Below are 22,262 nucleotides of genomic sequence, written 5' to 3'. Positions count from 1 at the left end.
CTGGATCTTCTCTGTATCTTTGGGATCATTTTTGAGTCATTTAAGACAAATTTCGTGTCATTCTGGACAAATTTTCTGTAATTATGGATCATTTTCAAGTCATTCTGGACAGGTCAGTATATAATTGCGAAACTTTTTGCATCATAGTCGACATTTTTTATTAAGAGATAGTTTTCAAAATAAGTAATAATGGAATTTGTAAAGACATGATCATAAAAACATTAGTTTTTTTTTACTTTTAATAAAAATGTATGCAGATATATCCCATGGACTTTTAAAGTCCCTCAGTTTTATGTTGACCCAGCTGACTTTTGATGAGGTTAGGTAAATTTGTCGGGTTGTAGTGATGCTGTTGTTGAGGAGGAGAGGGGAGTGGGCAGACGGGGGCTTTGCTGGGAGCTAAGTGGTTTATCGGCAGCAGGATCCCCATCCTTCAGCCCCACCATGCTGTTCGTCTGCTCCACCCTCAGCGAGGCGGAGGACTCCTGCTGTCTGCTCTTTGGCAGACCAGAAGTCTCTGGAGCAGATTAAGGCCTCGCAGCGATGGAAGCACCTGTGTTCGTACTCACACGCCCACATGCTCGCAGTCTGGTCCACGTCTTACGGGTGTCATTCATGATTTGTGAGGGCTACGCTTCCCGTCAAGGTGAACCAGATTCTGTGTGCAGAGGTCATGTACCTGTCAGAGTAACGGAGAACTGCATTAGAGATCACACAGCGCTCTGGAAAGTGGGCAAAGATGTTTAAAAAAAATGTTGAAAAAATGAAAAATGTGGCATTACTGGTGTGACAGTCTGACTTAGTCAGACTTAGACAGACTTCATTAATTCACAGAGGGAAATTCTGTTGTTACAGCAGCTGGATATTCAACAAGACAACACAGAATATTAGGGTCAGGTATAAAGAGAATGTAGCATGAAATAAAATAAAATAAAATATTAGGGTCAGGTATAAAGTCAAGGTAACATAAATAAAATAAAATAAAATAAAATACTAGGGTCAGGTATAAAGAGAAGGTGACATAAAATAAAATATTAGGGTCAGGTATCAAGTGAAGGTAACATAAATAAAATAAGATAAAATACAATAAAATACTAGGGTCAGGTACAAAGAGAAGCTAACGTAAAATAAAATAAAATAAGATAAAATAAAATAAAATATTAGGGTCAGGTATAAAGAGAAGGTAACATAAAATAAGATAAATTAAAATAGAATAAAATTAAATATTAGGGTCAGGTATAAAGTGAAAGTAGCATAAAAATAAAATCGAATGAAAAAAGTGAAAGTAACATAAAATAAAATAAGATAAAACAGAATAAAATAATTTGAAAGGAGCATAAAATAAAATAAGATGAAATAGAATAAAATAGAGTAAAATATTAGGGTCAGGCTTTTAACTGAACCAGTAAGCCCAAAAATGAAGTTAATTACTTAGGACTCTGTGGTGTTTACAAAGTAGACTGTAAAGCTAAACGTATGTAAAGCTAAACATCAAAATAGCAGACAGGAAGTGACGACTGTCAACAGACAACTTCAAAATAAAGGCTTTTTCAAACTAAAAGTACATCGATAATTCTGCCTTAAGGGCAACACACCATGGAAGTGAAATTAGATTCAATAAAATGCTGGCAACACTGACGAACTTCAGCATTATTAGATCAAGTTGTAAAAACAGGTCAACATGTTCTGTTATCCTCTTGTAAAATGATTCATACATGCATGAAAGTTGTTGATATTTATGACTTTTATGAAGAACTGATCGATATTGTGACGTGTGGAACTGCTTTGTTTACATTTTCTGTGGAGTTCTGACTTATGAAAATCAACTTCCATCAATCTGTAGGAACGGAACTTGAGGACCTCCTGCATCTTGTTTTGAGAATGATATCCATCATGAGATCCAAACTTTGCTGGAGTGAAGGATTCTACCACCAAAGTTTAATGCTGTTTCCATCTAGTGAAACAGAACTCAACATTTTAGAATCTGATACCAAAAGCTGCATATTCCTCCAGTGATCACACCCCAGTGTGTCTTCTCCTGGTCAAACCTTACATTATGTCCAGGTTTCAAGTTGTAGAGGTCGACCGATATATCGGCCGGCCGATATTTTGGGCCGATATATGGACTTTTTTCAATATCGGCCATCGGCCGATATTTACAAATAAAAAGCCGATTTGTGATCAGACACCTGTACGAATTATTGTTGATGCAAATTTTGTTTTTAACTTGTGTTTATTTTGTGGTTTATTTAAAGATTTGTAATGTTTAACTGCACAAAGTTTTTACAAATGTTTACATATATATATTTATATACTTTTTGAGTTAAATTTATTGAAAAAAGTTTTATTTAGTCACTGAAGACACTTGAGAAATTACTGTTGATTCCAATTTCATATTAAGCTTTTGTGTTTTATTTTGTGGTTTATCTAAAGATGTGTAATGTTTAACTGCACTACGTTATTTAATTTAATTAGCATTTGTTACAGTTTTTATTTTGTGATCATGTTTATCTTTTATACTTGAACAAGCAATTGCACTTTCAGGTTACTTTTTAATTGTATTTTTTGTAAACTTTAAGTATTTTTTTATGTTACTGTACTTTTTCACTTTTTGTGTTCAATAAATGTTAGAGTTCTACTAGTGTATTTAATTTGTAATATATACATGTATATACTTTTGGTGTTTACATTGCCTTTTGTAATCGATGTGCTTTAAAAAACAAAAGGATATCGGCCTTAAAAATCGGCTTCTACAATCGGCTTTAGATATCGGCCATCAGCTGAAAATTTTTTTTAAAAAATCGGTATCGGCATCGGCCTTTGAAAATCCCATATCGGTCGACCTCTATCAAGTTGTTAAAGTTAAGGTGAAGGTTCATGACAGTCGTGTGTGGCCCAAGATAAATCTCCTTTTTAGAGGTTTTAAAACTTTATCTGCGGAATCTTAATCCTCAGCGTCCAGGTTTTATGTTCTCTTTGATAGTCTGACCTTGACTATGCTTCTTGTCAGTTGTTTATGTGTGTTTCCATCTGCCAAGTTCGTGTTTCTCCAGACTGCTTGCGTGAATGTATGCACTTGGGTACAGTATTGTGGTTTCCATCCAGAATGCTATTTACAGTATCCACTTTGGAAAGTGATGTCCAATGTGGAAGTCATCAGTGAGCAGTCAGCCTCTTTAAAAAGACTTCTAAGTAACCCTCGATGCACACAGTGATTCGGTAGAAGTGTCACTTTATATCGAAGTTTTGTAGCCAGACTTTTCTGCATCTATAGTAGTCACATATGTGCACATATTACTTTAATGTATGGTTTTATAGGTTGGTGATTTAGTGGCGTCTCTGGAGAAAAGAGATAGCGAGCCCACCCCCCTGCTGTAGCCCCATGAGATGGGACTATTAACACCACTGGAAAATGACAGGGGCTTCACATCTGGCTTTGAAGAGACCTCTGGCTGGAGACTGAAACATCAAAGGAGTCTTCAAAGCGTGTTTCAGTCAAAAGAAACGTCCTCTCATGTCTTTATTGAGTGGTTTAACAGAATTTAGGGAGAAAAAAATTAAAGAAATGACACCTTAAACTGAAGTTAAGTGAAGGAAATTCATTGTTGTGAGTATTTCTAATCAGAAAGACTTCATTTGTGACCTGAATGTCACTTTAATTTTATGCACTTTGAGGTCTGTTTGAAGCACAATCTGAAATGTTCTCGCTGTAGTGGTTGAGTAGTTCAAGTTAAAGCCTCGGTCATTATATAAAATATCACATAAAGACAATTCAGTCCTTTTATCTGTCCTTTTTACCCCTCACCCCTGCTGGTTGAAGTGGGTGGTCGTCCTCCCTGAACCCGGCTAGAGGTTTCTTTTTGTTAAATTCAACGTTTGCTTGCCAAAGAACTTGTTCTTGGGGAATAACTTGGAATTATTGGTTTCATCCATCCATCCATCCATCCATCCATCCATCCATCCATCCATCCATCCATCCATCCATCCATCCATCCATCCATCCATCCAACCAGCCAACCAACCAACCTTCTTGTACACAGTTATAGTGCAAAAAAAGATACTTGAGGTAATATAGAAACGTGTCATCACATATTTTATCCAGCGAAGCACACTCTAAATTCATTGTTATTAGTACTTCTAGCCTTTTCTGCAGCACATGTAGCAGAGTATGTACCATAGCTGAGCAAATGTTTGTACGAAGTCAAGCTTATTCTCTGTGATAATAATAATAATAACTTTAATTCTATAGCAGCCTTAAGAACAGCGTCACAAAGAGCTTTACAGTTAAAACATGAAACACAGACAATCAGACAAGATATAGGAGACAAGTCAGAGCAAAAATAAATAGTAAAAATGACAATAAATGCATAATTAGCTAGATGAACACACAATTTGAAAATAAAGAACAAGATTGAGGGTTAAAATTAAAAGTAAAAAAATTAGAGAACTAAAGAATCAGAGAGATGACATCACACCAAAGAACCAGGCAGCTAAAAGTGAAATAAAACCAGAAAAAACATCTGAAATAAACAGGACATAATACAGAATAAAACACTAAAACTAAGTAAAGCTAAAAGTAAATCTCACATAAAAGAAGTTAGTAACTCTGAAGGTTGTTCCAAAGTGGAGGTCCTGATGGAGAACGTTTGGTCACCTTTAGATTTAAGCCTCAACTTTGGAACGACCAGAAGGATCCACCTGAGGATCTGAGTAGTTTGTGAAAGACGACCGGATCGTTTTCCCTTTTCAGACTAACTTTAATTTAAATGTAAATCATATCCTCAATAATTCCACTTGTTGGGTTACTTTTGGTGCACCAATCATAATCCTTTTTACTCCAAAGCATCTTTGATGTAACGGCTTCACTGAACTATTTTATCTTGTTTTTATTGTTTGTTTGGAATCTATTTGTTTAATTGTACAGAGCTATACCTTAAAAAAAACAAAACAAAACAAAACATGCTATACAAATATAGCTAATATAATGTTGGCTGATGTATTGATATCAGAATTTTTTTACAATCCATATTGGTCAGGTTCTAGTCAGTATTAATGAGGTGTTCGTGCATGAGTAGGGAGTGTGCTTTTGTTGAACATCAGTTTTATTATTTTAAGTAGAGCCAGGCTCCTGTCATGTTAGTATAAAACTACAAGGTGAAAATGATTCAATGCTAGTACAAATACAGGAGGTCCTAGACTTACATCGGAGTTCGTTCCTACAGATTGATGTAAGTCGATTTTTGCCGTAAATCGGAACTCAAGGAAAATGTAAACAAAGCCGTTCCATGCATCACGATATCCATCAGTTCTTCATAAAGTCATGAGTAAGTCATGAATATCAATGATTTTCATGCATGTATGAATCATTTTGCAAGAAGATAACAGAACATGTTGACAATCATCGGGGAGCTGCAGCGGAATATGAGCTCAGGCATGCGTATGTGTTTTGGATGTCCTATAAGTACTGTTTTGTTTGGAAGGATGTCTAGTTTTCATCATCTTCACTGGAAAAAATGCTCCTCTCAAAACAAGAACAAAAAACCTTATTTCAAGGAGCTCTTACCTTGAAATAAGTGAAAAAAATCTGCCAATACAACAAGTGAAAAATGGCTTGGTAAGATTTCTTGCAATAAGATCTGATGTTTAGAATACTGAAATCTTAAAATTAGCTGGGGAACTTATTTTAAGCTATATTTTACCAGGATTGTCAAGCTTAGGTGTCTTAAAATAAGCCAGATATGCTAAAAAAGAAAACCTAGCAGTTTTTCACTCAAAAATAGATTTTTGCTTTCATGTAACCTCCTAATTTGAGATGTATTTACCCTCCTGTTGTCCTCATTTATGGACACCAAAAAATATTGTTTCCTCATATGAAAAAAATCCAAAAAATCAGCAAAAAAATTCTCCAGATTTCTGAAAATTTGCAAAACCTTCAGAAAGAAAATTCAAATAATTCCTTAAAAGTTTCCCTTAAAAGTTTTATTTTAAAAAAATCTCCCAAAGTTGGCAAGAAAATTCTTGTAAATATTTTCAAAAAATGAGGAAAAATCTTCCAAAAAATCATAAAAATATCTGAAGTGATTCCATATATATCAGTTAAACTTCTAATATTTTCTTTAAGAACATTCACAAAAAAGATTTTGATTGATTTTTATGTGAATGTTCTGAAGAAACATTTTTAACCAAAAAATGTTCAAAAATTTCCCAAAAATGTTGAAAATGTGGACATCAGAAGTTTCACTGTGAAAATATATATTTTTTCCACATTTTCAAACTTTAAAACAGGTTAATTTTGACCTGCAGGACGACATGAGGGTTAAACTTATTTTGAGTTTTCTTGTAAAATTCAACTCAAAACAAGATAATTTCAAGATTGTTTGACTGAGCAAGATATTTAAGATGCATTGTCTTAGAACAAGTCCCTCCATCTGCTGAAATGTCACTTGTTAGGTGAATTTATCTTAAATCAAGTGGGATGAGACATTTTGACTGAAAATAAGACAAACCGACTTGGTAAGATTTGGAGTTTTTGCGGTGTTCTTCAGTCTAGTTGGCATTTTCCTTCTTTCTCTGTCCTCCATCCCCTCCTCATCTTTTTTCTTTCTTCTTTCAGGGACATTAAACCCGACAACCTTCTGCTGGATATGAACGGCCACATCCGCCTCGCTGACTTCGGCTCCTGCCTCAAACTCATGGAGGACGGGACGGTAAGTTTCTACCACACCGCCGCTGATGCCTCCTTCAGTCCAAAGCAAACATACCAGAGTTTCGCTGACCTCCTCGTCAACCCCCAGGGGTCTCCCAGGAGGAGTGTGGTTCGGCTTCCTGGCCGTGGTTCATGATTCAGACAATTCCTCCTGCACTGAAAATAAAACCCCTGTAGGTGTTACGTAAAAGGGAAAATGACAGGATGAAATGGATGATCAGAGGAGAGGTTATGTGACCATTTAGAAAAATAAATGTAGTTTGAAGCTGGAGGTCATGATAAGAGTGTGTTTATTTTAGTGTTTCATCTGTAATCCAGAAAATCACTCCTGATGCCAACATGATGGATGTAGATTCCAACATCTGCTCTTCCACTGGGGAACTTTTGGCTCTAAAGCGGAACAGTAATGTCTAAAAATTAGGCATGTCTGATATTGGCTTTTTTGCCGATAACCGATATGCTGATATTGTCCAACTCTCAATCTCTGATTGTGATATCAACCGATACCGATATCTGTGAGCTGTTTAACTAATTCTAGGTAACATCACATATCTGCTGTGGTGGAATTTTATATATATATATATATATATATATATATATATATATATATATATATATATATATATATATATATATATATATATATATATATATATATATATATATATATATATATATATATATATATATATATACACACACGCGCGCGCGTGTGTATGTGTATATATACACACACACACATACACACATATATATATTCCCGTCTTTCTTGAATCTGTTTGCTGACACAAAATGAAATTAATCCACAGCAACTCTATGATTAATCTGATTACAAGTGTTATTTGTTAGCACTAATATTTTTATATAATCAAACTTCCTGATTTTAAAGCATTGACAGTAATTTAGGGGTCAGAATAAGATTCTCAAAAGTGCCTCAAAGTAAGTTGAAGCAGAGCAGTGAAAAACAGTGCAGAAGAGGGAATTCATCCTGTAGTGGGGGTCTGAAGGATCAATAGCTCTTTGTTTGGTTGTTTGCTGTTCCTGGACTGGTTTTATTTGTCTTGACTTCAGCCTGTAACTCATCATCATCACTTATTACTGTAGCATGCAGACTGTTGGGCCAATTTGCCAGATTTTGTCTCATTTGTTACATTTTTTAGATTTTTGGCATCATTTTTCGACTGTTGTTTTATTTCCCTGCTAGGTCCAGTCCTCTGTGGCAGTCGGAACTCCAGACTACATCTCCCCAGAAATCCTTCAGGCTATGGAAGATGGGAAAGGCAAGTATGGACCTGAGTGCGACTGGTGGTCCCTGGGCGTCTGCATGTATGAGATGCTGTACGGTGAGACTCCTTTCTATGCAGAATCCCTGGTGGAAACCTACGGGAAGATCATGAACCACAAGGTGAGCTTATAACATTACATTTTATAAACATATTCAACTGAAAAATTCCATTTTTAACTGAAAAGTCTCTGCAAATGCTAACAAACGCTGCCATATTTTACACAGGAGCGATTCCAGTTCCCACAGCAGATAACGGACGTTTCAGAGGATGCAAAGGATCTGATTCGTCGGCTCATTTGCAGTCGAGAGCACCGATTGGGCCAGAACGGCATCGAGGACTTCAAGCAGCACCCGTTTTTCACCGGTACAGGCGGCGTATATCTCTACAGATTACAATAACTGTGTTTCTACACCCAATTTAGTACTGCATTAAAAAAAAGAAAGAAAAATCTATGGAAATTGGAAATTTTTTTAAAAATTACCCAGTGTGTCTCAAATGTATTTATCAGGTGACTATTTTTGTGACTTTTTCAAACTTGTATAACTGAATACAGGAGGTCCTCAACTTACATCGTAGTTCCGTTCCTTCAGCGTGATGTAAGTCGATCTTCGCCGTAAGTCGGAACTCCAGTGAAAATGTAAACAAATCCATTACTGCATCACGATATCAATCAGTTTACATATTTGTACAACTACAGTAATGACAAACAGTCATTAGCTCAAACTGAAACACAACTCGGTAGGAAAATAGCGGTGAAAATGTAAACTGTAAGTCTGACTTAAGCTGGGAGCCATAATGAAGTTAGTGAATGCAGAATAATCCAATGTGGCGGCAAATGTTAATCAGTCCCTCCAGGATTTCGAGGCTTTTTTCCAGATTGTTGCGTCCCTAAAATGCCTGAATTCACAGCAACTTTTCTAAAAAATTGCGATCTAAGTTGCGATGTTTTCAGCAAATTTGTTGCGATGAAATGGCGAGAGACAGTGACAATTGCTAAAAAGTTGCATTTTTTTCAGCTTTTAGAACACATTTCAACATTTTAATGGACAATATTTCTTCCTAAACTAATTCTTTAACGCTCCAACCCATTTCCACCAGCTGGTGCACCACGGTGGGAAACTAGCAGCAGCCAGATACTGGTTTAACAGGAAGTGGTTGGTAGATTTAAGGCATTAAATGATCATTTACTACTGAATGAATCATATTTGGACACATCTGTCAGTGGCTTAAAAAGTTAATTTCACATCCTGGTATTCACACACGTGTTCACATGCACACGCTCACGGCTCGTCACGTCATTAATGAATCTAACTTCCCTTCATTCCTTCAGAGCTCCAACAGATCTGGATCAACAGCTTCCATCACGTGATTTATACTGGTACTGGACTGGTAGTGGTCTGGTGCTGGTCTGGTAGAGGTCTGGTACTGGTCTGGTAGAGGTCTGGTACTGGTCTGGTAGAGGTCTGGTAGAGGTCTGGTACTGGTCTGGTACTGGTCTGGTACTGGTCTGGTAGAGGTGTGGTTCTGGTCCGGTAGAGGTCTAGTAGAGGTCTGGTACTGGTCTGGTACTGGTCTGGTACAGGTCTGGATCAACAGTTTCCATCGCGGTGATCTGTCTGGTCTGTTTCCGCTCCTTTCAGACGTTCTCCTGATATGTTTGGTGTAGAAAAGTGTTTGTCAGTCGATGGTTTTCATTTGTTTTCCACCATAATATTCCACGAGTGTAAAACAGTTTAGCTCCGCTTTGGTGAAGAACATCAGGAATTGTTTTTCACTGTCTTTAGCAGTAATTTTAGTTGATAAATGAGAAACATTAGAATGGGACATGTCTGCACCTTCACACCAGAAACATGGAAGTGAATTCAGTGATGTACCTGCATTACGTTTGGGACTGCTATGATCGGTGGAACTCACCTGAGGTGAGACAAAATTGCAGAAAAGTTGCGATGATTGGACAAAATTGCAAGGTGGCACAGAATTCACGGAGATGGGTTGAATTTGCGTTAATTGGTGCGATCGAATTCCTGGAGGGACTGTTAAACAAAGCTGTCTTATAGCGCTGCGTGATGACGTATTCATCTGCTCTGCTCGCCAGCTAGTTCCACATAACCAGCTCCGACGTAATGACGAAATGCCGTACGTAATGGCAAAATGACGTAAGTTGAGGACGTCATAAACCGAGGACCTCCTGTAGTTGTTTCCACGTATTTTGTTGTCTTCGCCTCCAAATGGCATGAAACATCAGCTTGTCGATACCAACAGACATGAAAGAATAATTGCAGTTTCTTCAGGTGAAAACAGTTCATGAAGAACCTCCAGTTTTCTCTAGTAGATGGTCAAAGTTTTGTTTTTGTTTTTTATGGTTTTCAGTGGTTGGGCTGCATTCCAGCATCCATAGCCTCTGTCGCTACCTTTTGATGACTCTATCCGTCTTAGTTTATTCACTCCAACAGTTAGTTAAAACAAGCCTTATTCCTACTCTACAAGTGACAGATTTTAGACTTTTATTGTGTCATAGAGTTTACAAAATTAATTGTGTCCTTTTTTGTCTCATTTATTCCAATGATTACTTTTAAATGTTACCTGTGGGTTCCTTTTTACTCTTATAATGCATTCTGTTTTTTGTATTTTCTTATTAATGCAAATACCTCTACTGGGCATTTCTGCCCGTTGGAGTTCATAAATGTGTTCCACTGTTTGTTTGCTTATTAATTAATGGATTAACGTGTGTTTTACCTTCAACCTGCTGTTTTCAGGTATTGATTGGGACAACATTCGCACATGTGAAGCCCCCTACATCCCAGAGGTCAGCAGTCCCACAGACACCTCCAACTTTGATGTGGATGACGACTGTCTGAAGAACTCGGTAAAAGTTAAACACCATGCTCTAGTAATGACCAGATGCGTATTCATATTTTTAAAAACTGTGTCTATCTTTTTAAAATGATTTCCAGGAGACGATGCCCCCTCCCTCTCACACTGCCTTCTCCGGCCACCACCTCCCCTTTGTGGGTTTCACCTATACAAGTAAATGGTGAGTGTTACCATACACTGGAAAAAAGGAACTTTTACCTTGAAATAAGTGAAAAACTCTGCCAATAGAACAAGTGAAAAATGGCTTGGTAAGATTTCTAGAAATAAGATGTGATATTTAGAATATTGAGATCTTAAAATTAGCTGGGAAAACTTATTTTAAGCTATATTTTACCAGGATTGTTAAGCTTAGGTGTCTGAAAATAAGCCAGACATGCTAAAAAAATAGTAGTTTTTCACTCAAAAATAGATATTTGCTTTCATGTAACCTCATAATTTGAGATGTATTAAACTTATTTTGAGTTGTATTATAGCGGCACTTCTCTAGATTTAAGACCATCTTGTACTTGAAATAAGATTGCAAAGATTAATTGAAGCATTTTGAGATATGTCTTCTCACTGTTCGCTAGAAATCCTAATATTTAGTCGTGTTTTGACTGCATTTGTTGTGTTTTAGGGGAAGAAAGCAGGTGTTTTTAACTCAAAAGTAGACATTTGCTTTTTAAACATTCATATTGAGTACAAAATGTAAGATGTATTTGACTTATTTTAGGTTGTATAACAGTGACATGACTCTAGATTTAAGACCAGCTTGTCCTTGAAACCAGATTAAAAAGTGTGATTTAAGCATTTTCAGATATCTGTCTGCATACAGTTGGTTGAAAATACGTTAGTTGTAAATATGACCATGGTTCTTCCTCCCTCATTTATAAATAACTCTACACCACGTTAACAAGTCTAGTATTGAAATCAACTGTTTATTGTAGAATTTACATGCAACGCATTAGCAAACTTGACGATATGAACTAATTGGTGATTTTCCAATAGAACGCATTTACTTGAATCAAGTGAAGTTTATTTCTTAAATCAAGATTGTGTAACTTCTACAAATAACACCTCAGCTGGAAAAATGTATGAAAAGTAAAATGAACCTTGTTTCTTGTAAAATTCAACTCAAAACAAGATAATTTCAAGATTGTTTGACTTAACAAGATATTTAAGATGCATTGTCTTAAAACAAGTCCCTCCATCTGCTGAAATGTCTCTTGTTAAGTGAATTTATCTTAAATCAAGTGGGATGAGACATTTTGACTAAAAGTAAGACAAACAAATTTTGTAAGATTTTGAGTTTTTGCAGTCTAGAAAACTGCTTCACAAAGACAAAAAAAAAAAAACTGTGATTCTAAGTGGATGTAATGAAATCGAGTCATCATTTTCAAGTTTAGCAGAAATAAGATTATTTAAAAGGTGAAAATGGACTAAAATAGATGTGAATAATGGTACCTGTCACTAGCTAGCTTCCATACAGTCTGTAATTAGTCATTTCAGATGGACAGATTTCCCATGCAGGCCATCTCTCTTGCACAGCGTTCTCATCATGCCATCTAGAGAAGTGTAGGAGTATTAAATGAGCTTCCCTCCCTAATAAGGTGATGTTCAGGACTTGCTGTAGATCCTCACACTGAAGTGCTGCTCGTGAGAAAGCAACAAACCCAGCACTTATTTCCTTATCTTGTCAAGGCTCAGCGATAATGGCCTTTTCCCTTCTTTCTTTTCCTCCCTTTCCCCCACCCAGCCTCCCTCTTTTTCCTTCCATCTTTTCCTCCATGACTCAACATCTTCTCATCTTTCAGCTCACATGTATCTCAGTCGTCCACTTTTCCTTCTGGCCTCCATCTCTACCTTCATCCTTATTTTTTTTCACCTCTATATTTTGTGGTTGTTTTGTGCCACACTTTGGTCATTTTATGTCTTTTCAGTTCATTTGGTGTCTCATTTTGGTAGTTTTATGTCATTTTATGGTCTTTGTCTGACATTTTGGTTATTTTATGTCTTTTTACATCACAGTTGGATTGTTTTTCCTCATTTTGTGGTTGTTTTGTACTGTACTTTGGTCATTTTACATCTTTTTATTTCCCAGTTTGATTGTTTTTCCTCATTTTGTGGTTGTTTTGTACTGTGCTTTGGTCATTTTACGTCTTTTTTTATCTCCCCGTTTGGTCGTTTTACCTCATTTTGTGGTTGTTTTGTGCTGTACTTTGGTCATTTTATGTCTTTTTGAATTCATTTGGTGTCTCATTTTGGTTGTTTTATATCCTTTTATGGTAGTTTAGCGTCTCATTTTGGTTGTTTTACGACATTTTGTGATTAGATTTTGGCAGTGATGCGGCTTACAGTCTGGATCCATGGATTAGTTAAAGATTTCTGTATCATTGTGAGCTAGATAGGCCTCCATTTGTCTTCTTTCTTATTTTTTTCACCTCTATAAATGTTTCTCTTCCTCAATCCACCTTAAATGTTTTTTGTTATTTTTATCCACTTTCCTGACTCTCATTTCTCACTTGGAAAAGCTCTTTGGCTCTGCTGTTTTAAATGTGCTGTATAAATAACAGTGACATGTAACACATTTTCATATCTAACTTTTTCTCCATCTACCTCTCCTGTAGCACCATATCTGATCGGGGATGCCTGCGACAGCTAGCGGGGGAGCCGGGTAAGGCGGGACAGGACCAGGTGGACATAGATGTCCAACGCAGTCTGGAGGACAGCCTGGCCACCGAGGCCTATGAGAGGAGGATTCGCCGCCTGGAGCAGGAGAAACTAGAGCTGAGCCGTAAACTGCAAGGTGAATGTCGAAAAAATAGTTGGTGTGGTTGCATGAATGTGTCAAATCATAGGTAAACACTCAAATATACTGCTACCTGAGGCAGAGAGAAGAAATATTAGTGCAGTCGTACATTTTGTTAAAGGGAATACATAAATTGCACGTATACACAGGGGTATAGACTGCATAGTTAGGTCATATATATTTGGACGCAGGTTTTGTTTTTTTACCTGTTCAATGAAACATATTTCAGTTATAGTTCTGTAATGGAGATGGACATAAAGTGCAGACTCTCAGCTTTCATTTGAGGGGATCCACATTCAAATTGGATGAAAGGTTTAGGAGTTCCAGCTCCTTAACATGTGCCACCCTATTTTAAAAGTCACCAAAAGTCATTGGACAGTTGGCTTGAAGGCCATTTCATTGGGCAGGTGTGGGCAGTTCCTTCGTTATGTCGTTACCAATTAAACAAAAACGAGACACAAAATGACAAAAAAATGACAAAAACAGGACAAAATGGCAAAAAATGACAAAAATAAGACAAAAAAACCAACAAATACGAGACACGAAATGACAAAAACGAGACAAACTGACAAAAAAAACCCCGACAAAAACGAGACACAAAATTTATGATTTTACTGGTCCGGTCCACTGGAGATCATACTGGGCTGAATGTGGAACCTGGACTAGAATGAATTTGACATCTCTATGTTCCAGAGTCGACTCAGACGGTTCAGGCGCTGCAGCACCCGACAGGCGAAGGCCCCGTCAGCACCAACAAGGAGGTGGAGATCCGGAGCCTGAAGAGCGAGATCGACATTCTCAAGAAGCAGATTGCTGGTCAGCACTTTTCTTTTTGCACATACTTCGCTGCCGTGGCTGATTTTCTGAAAGCGCTAAACAGAATTTTACTGTCTGTGAACAGCGGGAATAAACACCCGCAGTCAAATTTCACAAATATTTTAATTTTATACGTAAAACTCGCTGCGTGTTTCAGACTCGGGCCAACTGGAGAAGCAGCTGGAGGACGTGACGTCGGCTCGCAGGGACCTGGAGGACTCGTCTAAACACATCAAGACTCTGGAGAAACAGATCAAGAGCCTCACGCAGGAGAGGGACGACTTCCAGAAGGTAGTAACGCCGTTTGATGAGGCGTTTGTGGATGTACTGACTGATTTTTAAAACACAATTTATTGATTTAGTGCTGGAAAAAGGATTTAAAGTGAAAAATAAAGCCACCCCTCCTCAGACAAATGTTGAATGTCATCATGAGGATCTTCAAAAATATGATTTAAATTTAAATAAATGTAGTCTTACACATGCATACAAGCTGATTTTGCATTATTAAAACTAGTCTGGAAGCCAGTAATGGTCCAAAAACTGTTAAAACTGCTAAAACTTTAAATAAATATTAAATATCTGAGTCTTTATTGTCTTAAAGTGTGTGTAGAAGGAGTCTGAAATGTTTACCGTCTTCTTGCTCTGATCAGGACCTTATGGAAGCCAGTGAGAAGCTGAAGTCTCAGTCCAAGGAGCTGAAGGAAGCCCATAGCCAGAGGAAACTGGCCATGCACGAGTTTTCTGAGCTCAATGAGAAACTCACAGATCTCAGGTACAACCCCATTCCCAGTTTGGTTGTTTTTCCTCACTTTGTGGTTGTTGTGTTTTGATCATTTTATGTCTTTATGAGTTCTTGTTTTGGTTGTTTTATATCCTTTAGTGGTCTTTGACATTTTGGTTGTTTTACGTCATTTTGTGATTAGATTTTGGCAGTGATGCGGTTTATAGTCTGGATCCACCGATTCATTAAAAATGATGTCGTTTTGTGGTAGTTTAGCATCTCATTTTGGTTGTTTTATGTCATTTTGTAGTCGTTTGGTGTTCCATTTGGTAATTTTTCGTCTTTTTACATCCCAATTTGCTCGTTTTTCCTCATTTTGTGGTTGGTTTGTGTTGTACTTTGGTGATTTTATGTCTTTATGAGTTCATTTGGTGTCTCATTTTGTTTTTTTTATGTCATTTTGTGGTCTTTGTCTGATATTTTGTTCATTTTGCGTCTTTTTACGTCCCAGTTTGGTCTTTTTTCCTCATTTTGTGGTTGTTTGGTGACGTACTTTGGTCATTTTATGTCTCTATGAGTTCATTTGGTGTCACATGTTGGCTGTTTAGTGGCACGGCGTCATTGTAACCATGACAACAAGTGAACGCTATGTCAGCTGCCTGCTGATGATCACATGATTGGGGACCTTATTACAAATGCACCACGGAGGACTAATCAGGACTTATCTGTCAGAAATGATACAAGGGACAACTGATTAAACTGTGGAGGTGTTTCCGAGTCCCATCAATTCATCCTCATCACAAAAATCCTGTTGTCTGTGGAGATTCTCAGTCATCCAGGTCATGGTGATCTCATCTTAGATGAGAGGTGGATGAGAGTTGAACAATCCTGTTGTTTCTCTGTGCAACCTCCAGTTTCCTTTCTTCTAGAATTTCTTACTTTTAATCCTAACTGTCCTCAGGTCAGCCAAGCAGCGTCTTGCTCGCCAGTTGCGCGACAAGGAGGAGGAGATGGAGAGCCAGAGTCAGAAGGTGGAGGCTCTCCGCCTCGAGGTGCGAAAGGCCGAGAGGGCCAAGAAGGAGGTAGAGTAGACTCCCTGTGGTTGGTAGCTCACCCTGTTCTGTCTCCAGTCGCTGGTTGGTGAACAATTCAACTCCATATCTCTGTTTGTGTGTCTTCTAGAAGTATTTATACACTTAGTTATAAACGATGTTGCTGTGACTCTATTCTGTACTTCTAAAAACGAATATGGGCTTTATAAGATGGCTGTTCTATCTCAAATTATCTTTTTGCTCGACCATCTCTAGTCTGCTTGAAGTTTTTATATCATGCACTATCGATGTTTGAAATAGTATCTGGACAATTTAGATCAAGTACTCTCAGAGATGATTAAAAAAAAGAAATTGCCCGTTTTTTTCCCCCCACATTGAAATTTGAGGCCATGTTTAGATGACAATATCTCATAAACTCTTAAAGTTAAAGCCAGAAATTTTCTGTTTTAAAAAATATGATTAAAGAAGCATTTTGAAACTTCGATTTGCTTCGATAAATAATGAAAGTTGAACCTAAATAACTTAATTTTTTCATCTTTTAAAGTATTCTACATATTTTGTTTTCTGCAGTTGTGACAAGAAGCTACATTATGTTTTTTTGTTATTTGTGCTTAAAAATCTGACTTTTTTATGATGTTGTTATATTTGAACTCACCTGTAATAAACTGCTATAAATAAACTAAACTAGAGAAATAAAAGTGAACATTTCAGGCTTTTCTCTTCAGTAGTTCCTGAAATGCTGTCATTCAAACATAGTTGAAAATTTCAGTTATTGAAAAGAATTTTATGTAATTTGTCTGGGAAAGTATTTGATTTACTAAGTTAAAATGTGATTATAAATTTCCACATTTTTTGCCATAAATAATTACGGTAAATCAGAGATGGATAAGAAGAAATTCCTCTTAAAATTTGATGATTTAAGGCAAAATGACCCATAAGAGACTTTGTTCGTGATCATAGATGTTCACATACAGAAAATGAAGTGGAACAAAGTCACAGAATCAAATGAAACTGATCTCATTTGCTCTGAAACATTGTTTGAATGATCAAACTGTGCATATTTTTTATGTATACCTGTAGTTTTGGGCATGTCTCTTGGGTGCATGAGTGCAGAACTGTTTTGTTTGTGCTTCCGTCGGATAACTGGAGTTTGTGTGACGTCAGATGGATGCCCAGGCAGAGGAGCAGGCAGCAGAGACCCAGAAAGAGAAGAAGCTGAGAGAACGTAATGAGCAGTACAGCCGGCAGCTGGAGGAGGAGCTGGAAGGGCTTAAGGTAAGAGTGCAAACACTCACTGGTCCTTCCACAGGGTCTCTGCACATACTTTAACCCTCCTGTTGTCTTCACTTATGGGCACCCAAAAAATATACTGGTTCCTTGTTTGAAGAAAATCCCAAAAATCAGCAAAAAAATTCCCCAAATTTCTGAAAACTTGCAAAACCTTCAGGAAGAAAATTCCAATAATTCCTCAAAAGTTTCCCTTAAAAGTTTTATTTTTAAAAAATACCCCAAATTTGGCAAGAAAATTCTTGTAAATATTTTCAAAAAATGAGTAAAAATCTTCCAAAAAAAATCCTGTGAAAATATATATTTTTCCACATTTTCAAACTTTGAAATGGGTCAGTTTTGACCCGCAGGACGACACGAGGGGTAAAGGCTGACAGTGCAAGCCAAGAGGATTTAGACAGCTGGGTGTTTTATTCTGTACAGATAATAAATCCCCTTTCAGACCTGCACTCCTGGGTCAAAGTAGAATTGCGGGACTTTTTGTAACATAGTAGACATTTTAGTGATATCCAATCATTTTTTTATTAAGAAGTGAAAGCTTCCAGAATAAATAATTATGGAATTTGTAAAGACATGATCATAATGAACATAAAAACATTAGTTTTTTTTACTTTTAATAAAAATGTATGCAGATATATCCCATGGACCTCAGAAGACCCTCAATTGTAGATTGACCCATAAGCTTCCCATAAGCGAGAGAGTTGAGGCAACTTTTGATTACTTAAAATGATAAATTATCTCCAACATGGAGACAGGATCTAACAGGAAGTCCTACTGTGGACTTTTCTTCACCTCAGAGGGTCACAGAGTGAACGATGCTGATGCCAAAGTTATGTATTGTAGTCTGAGAAGGGCTTCAGCTTCAACTCCTTCTGCGTTCTTTTCTTCATCCCTCTCCTACTCCATCCCCTCCACCTCCAGGTGAAGCAGGCCGGCTCCTCGGCCACTCCGGCCTCGGCAGACCAGAGCCAGGAGGTGGCTCGCTTACGGGGGGAGATGGAGAAGAAGACGCTGTTGTACGAGGAGGAGTTGGCTCGCAGGGAGGCCCAGCATTGCACCGAGCTGAAGGCTCTTCGTAAAGAGCTGCGAGACGCCGAGAGCCAACACCTCACCCTGCAGAAGGAGATCCTGATGCTCAAAGACAAGCTGGACAAGACTCGCCGGGAGAGGTACTGGATGATGTTTTATGGACCATCAGTCTCTTTTTATTCCTGTCTAGTGCCACTCTTCTGTGTTCTGATTGTCTGAACAGTTGTCAAACTATTTTTCTTCATTGTCTTTTTCAGTGACGATGCCATGAGGTAAATACGCTGCTTTTAAAACAGCTTCATCCCCTAAAATGTAGTAGTAGAGCTCCTGTTTAGTTTATCTAGCTGTCTGTTGTCCCTCATCTAGCTAGAGTTGACTACTGTTGGAGAAGGGTTGACTACGAAGCGACTCTAAGAGGCTTTCTTTGTGTTAACCCTCCTGTTGTCCTCATTTACAGGCACCAAAAAATATTGTTTCCTTGTCTGAAAAAAATCTAAAAATTTGGCAAAAAAATTCCCCAAATTTCTGAAAATTTGCAAAACCTTCAGGAAGAAAATTCCAATAATTTGGCAAGAAAATTCTTGTAAATATTTTCAAAAAATTAGTAAAAATCTTCCAAAAAATCCTAAAAATATCTAAAGTGATTCCATATATATCAGTAAAACTTCTAATATTTTCCTTAAGAACATTCACATAAAAATCAACCAAAATCCAGCGAAATTCGCTGAATTTTTGGATTGTTTTCAGACAAGGAAACAATATTTTTTGGTGCCTGTAAATGAGCACAACTGGAGGGTTAAAACCACAGTGAGAGATGATGAGTACTGGTTCTTTTTTTATCTGATAATAAACAATTTCTAAAATTTCCTGGAGCTTGTGAGAATAAACCCTAATACATTACATTTCAAAGCACACAACAGCGTCTTTCTCTGGCCAGCCTTGCTCAGAGGATCATTTTTCAACAGTAAGAGTTTGTTCTTCACACTGTCGTCGAAGTGCTAGCTCCAGGGGAATGACTGGATTTATTGGGTTTCTTTGTTTAATATAATATTGTAAGATCTTGACCTTTATATGTGATGACTTAAATTGTGAACTGAATTAATGATGCAGCTGGAAATTTAAAGGGAGCGAAGCAGACACTCTTACTGAAACTATCACTGCCAAGCTCACGGAAGTATGAAGCTTAAAATCTCGGCAAAGCCTTCTCATGTTAACTTCCGTTGGTCACATTCCTGAAGCTCGGAAAGTAGCTTAAAAGCCAAGGGACAATGGCAAACTCATCTTAGTTCAGGTTCCATGTTCAGTCCAGTCTGATCTCCAGTGGATCGGACCAGTAAAACCACAGTAGAATAAGCTAGAAATAACCACAACTCCTAATGGTTCCTTTGTTTTAGTGCCAAAAAGTACAGTCAGAATTATCTTTGTACAAAACATTATAAACAAGCTGAAATTTCTGTAGAAAATTAAGCTCAATTTCATCAACATTCATCCTCAGTTTATCATTTCCACATTACAACTTCCAGATCACAGAGTGTCTACAAAGGAACACAACATTTAGTCACCTGGAACTGAACCATAGAGGATTTTACTTTATGATCAAAACCACAAAAGTCAGACAAAAAAAGGACAAAAATAAGACAAAATATTACAAAATTGAAACACAAAACGACAAAAACTGAGACAAACAACATGAAACAAAACCAAAATGAGGCAAAAAATTAGACAAAAATGTTACAAAGTGAAAAAAAAATTGACAAATGCCAACAGCGACACAAAGAAATTACACAAACGAGACCAAAATGACAAAAGGGAGAAACAAAATGACAAAAACGCGAAACAAAACAACAAAAAAATGAGACAAACGACAAAAGTCAGACAAAAAAAACAAGACAAAACATTACAAAAATGAGACACAAAACAAGAAAAATGAGACACAAAACTGCAAAAGCGAGAAACAAATCAACAAAAACGGTTCACATAACAGCGAATAAAGCAAAACACAAAATGACAAAAATGGGACCAAAATAAAACCCACAACCGAGACAAAAAGGAAACACAAAATGACAAAAATGAGAAACAAAACGACAAGAAATATCAGGAAAAAGTCAGACAAAAAACAAAAACAAGCCAAAATATTACAAAAATAAGACACAAAACAACAAAAACGTGAGACAAACGACCAAAGTCAGACAAAAAAGAAAAAGAAACAACAAAAACAAGACAAAATATTACAAAAGTGAGACAAAATGACAAAAGTATCAATCTAGTATTTTACTTTATGATCAAAACAAGTTGTCATGGTCTAGAAATGATTTTAGATTTATAGTTTTACTAAATTACAATCTGCAGTTAATGTCTTCTCTAGAATTTTTATGCTTTGAGGGCTGGATTGGACCCTCTGGAGGACCACTTTTGGCCCACGGGCCACATGTTGGACACCTCTGATGAGCATATTGTAGTCTGCTCTTGTAGTTATTACTCTAATTTTCTGATCTGGAACATCACTGAAGCTTGCAAAAGTTACTAAAACTTACAGAATGAAGTGTTTAGACTTCATTTTAGTGCACTACGAAGCATTTCTGAGTAGTAAAAACAGAGTTATATTAGTAAAAAATATCCCAACATGCTGTCAAAATGTGCCAACGAGGAAATTATATACCAAGGAATCAAAAGAAGCCAACTTATTTTCCTGCTGCAGCTGATCCCACTTTGGGAACCAGTGGTTTAATCAAATTCTAATGCAGTCTTGTTTTTGTGGAGGAAGCTTTAGAGGTTTGTTTTCGTGCCCTGTAGCCTAACCCTGCTGCCCGGTGTTACCGACATAATATTCTCCCTGCTTTCTAATTCACCTTTAAACACAGCGCCGTATCAGATTCTAACTGCATTAATGTGTTTGGGCTGAATAATACCAACCTTCTTACCGGGTCTGAGCACACAGGCTTTGGTTTAGGGCTTAGCAGAAATGTGTGAAGGTAGGAGGATTGACAAGACTTTGGAAAGGAGGTAGACTGTAAAACATTTAGATTCTGTATTAAAACCACTGTCTGTGTTGTTTCGGTGTAGATTGACTACAATTGTTTAGATTAGGAGGCAAAAAAAGCAGAAAACAGTTCCTTTAAAACTAAGAAATCTCTGAGTAAAGTGATGTTATTGAAAGATTGAGTGGAAAATTATGTCCAGATTATGTCATTTTGTCTTGTTTTTGTCATTTTGTGTCTCGTTTTTCTTATTTTGTTTCGTTTTTTGTTTTGTGTCTCATTTTTGTCATTTTATGTCTCGCTTTTGTCATTTTATCTTTTTTGTCGTTTTGTGTCTCGTTTTTGTCATTTTGTGTCTTGTTTTTCTCGTTTTGTGTCTCGTTTTTGTCATTTTGTGTCTTATTTTGTGGTTTTGTGTTTCTTTGTTGTCATTTTGTGTCTCGTTTTTGTCTCATTTTAACATTTGGTCTCATTTTTGTCATTTTGTCTCATTTTTGTCATTTTGTCTTGTTTTTGTCATTTTTTTTGTCTCATTTTTGTCTTTTTTTTTTTTTACATTTTTTGTCGTGTTCATTGTATTCTTCAGGTAAAATACCTTTAGTTGTACCAGGCATTAAAATGAACAAGAAATTGAAGAAAACAATGGTGGTCTAATCATTTTTTCCATGACTGTAAGCCGACGTGTCAAAAGCTAAAGACGAGGTTGGATTCTCAGTCGCAGTGAT

At 37.0% G+C, this 22,262-nt stretch overlaps 1 protein-coding gene across 9 annotated transcripts in view; it reads left to right on the top strand.

Moving 5' to 3' along the window:
- The window catches only part of cdc42bpab (CDC42 binding protein kinase alpha (DMPK-like) b), a 131,925-nt gene that overhangs the window by 71,230 nt on the left and 38,433 nt on the right, over nucleotides 1-22,262 (top strand). For 5 of the 9 annotated variants that reach the window (XM_055015887.1, XM_055015885.1, XM_055015884.1 and 2 more), the window contains exons 6-18: nucleotides 6,614-6,707; nucleotides 7,911-8,111; nucleotides 8,217-8,355; nucleotides 10,749-10,858; nucleotides 10,947-11,026; nucleotides 13,473-13,651; nucleotides 14,348-14,470; nucleotides 14,628-14,761; nucleotides 15,121-15,242; nucleotides 16,153-16,273; nucleotides 17,408-17,518; nucleotides 18,452-18,699; nucleotides 18,817-18,831. In XM_055015887.1, coding sequence (XP_054871862.1) covers nucleotides 6,614-6,707; nucleotides 7,911-8,111; nucleotides 8,217-8,355; nucleotides 10,749-10,858; nucleotides 10,947-11,026; nucleotides 13,473-13,651; nucleotides 14,348-14,470; nucleotides 14,628-14,761; nucleotides 15,121-15,242; nucleotides 16,153-16,273; nucleotides 17,408-17,518; nucleotides 18,452-18,699; nucleotides 18,817-18,831 — 1,677 coding nt within the window. The remainder of the gene's footprint in view (nucleotides 1-6,613; nucleotides 6,708-7,910; nucleotides 8,112-8,216; nucleotides 8,356-10,748; nucleotides 10,859-10,946; nucleotides 11,027-13,472; nucleotides 13,652-14,347; nucleotides 14,471-14,627; nucleotides 14,762-15,120; nucleotides 15,243-16,152; nucleotides 16,274-17,407; nucleotides 17,519-18,451; nucleotides 18,700-18,816; nucleotides 18,832-22,262) is intronic. The other 4 variants (XM_055015883.1, XM_055015888.1, XM_055015889.1 and 1 more) reach the window with 1 other exon arrangement.

Source organism: Amphiprion ocellaris, chromosome 12 (assembly GCF_022539595.1).
Source record: "Amphiprion ocellaris isolate individual 3 ecotype Okinawa chromosome 12, ASM2253959v1, whole genome shotgun sequence".
In the NCBI taxonomy this organism is placed as follows: domain Eukaryota; kingdom Metazoa; phylum Chordata; class Actinopteri; family Pomacentridae; genus Amphiprion; species Amphiprion ocellaris.
This window is presented reverse-complemented; position numbering and strand designations above follow the sequence as displayed.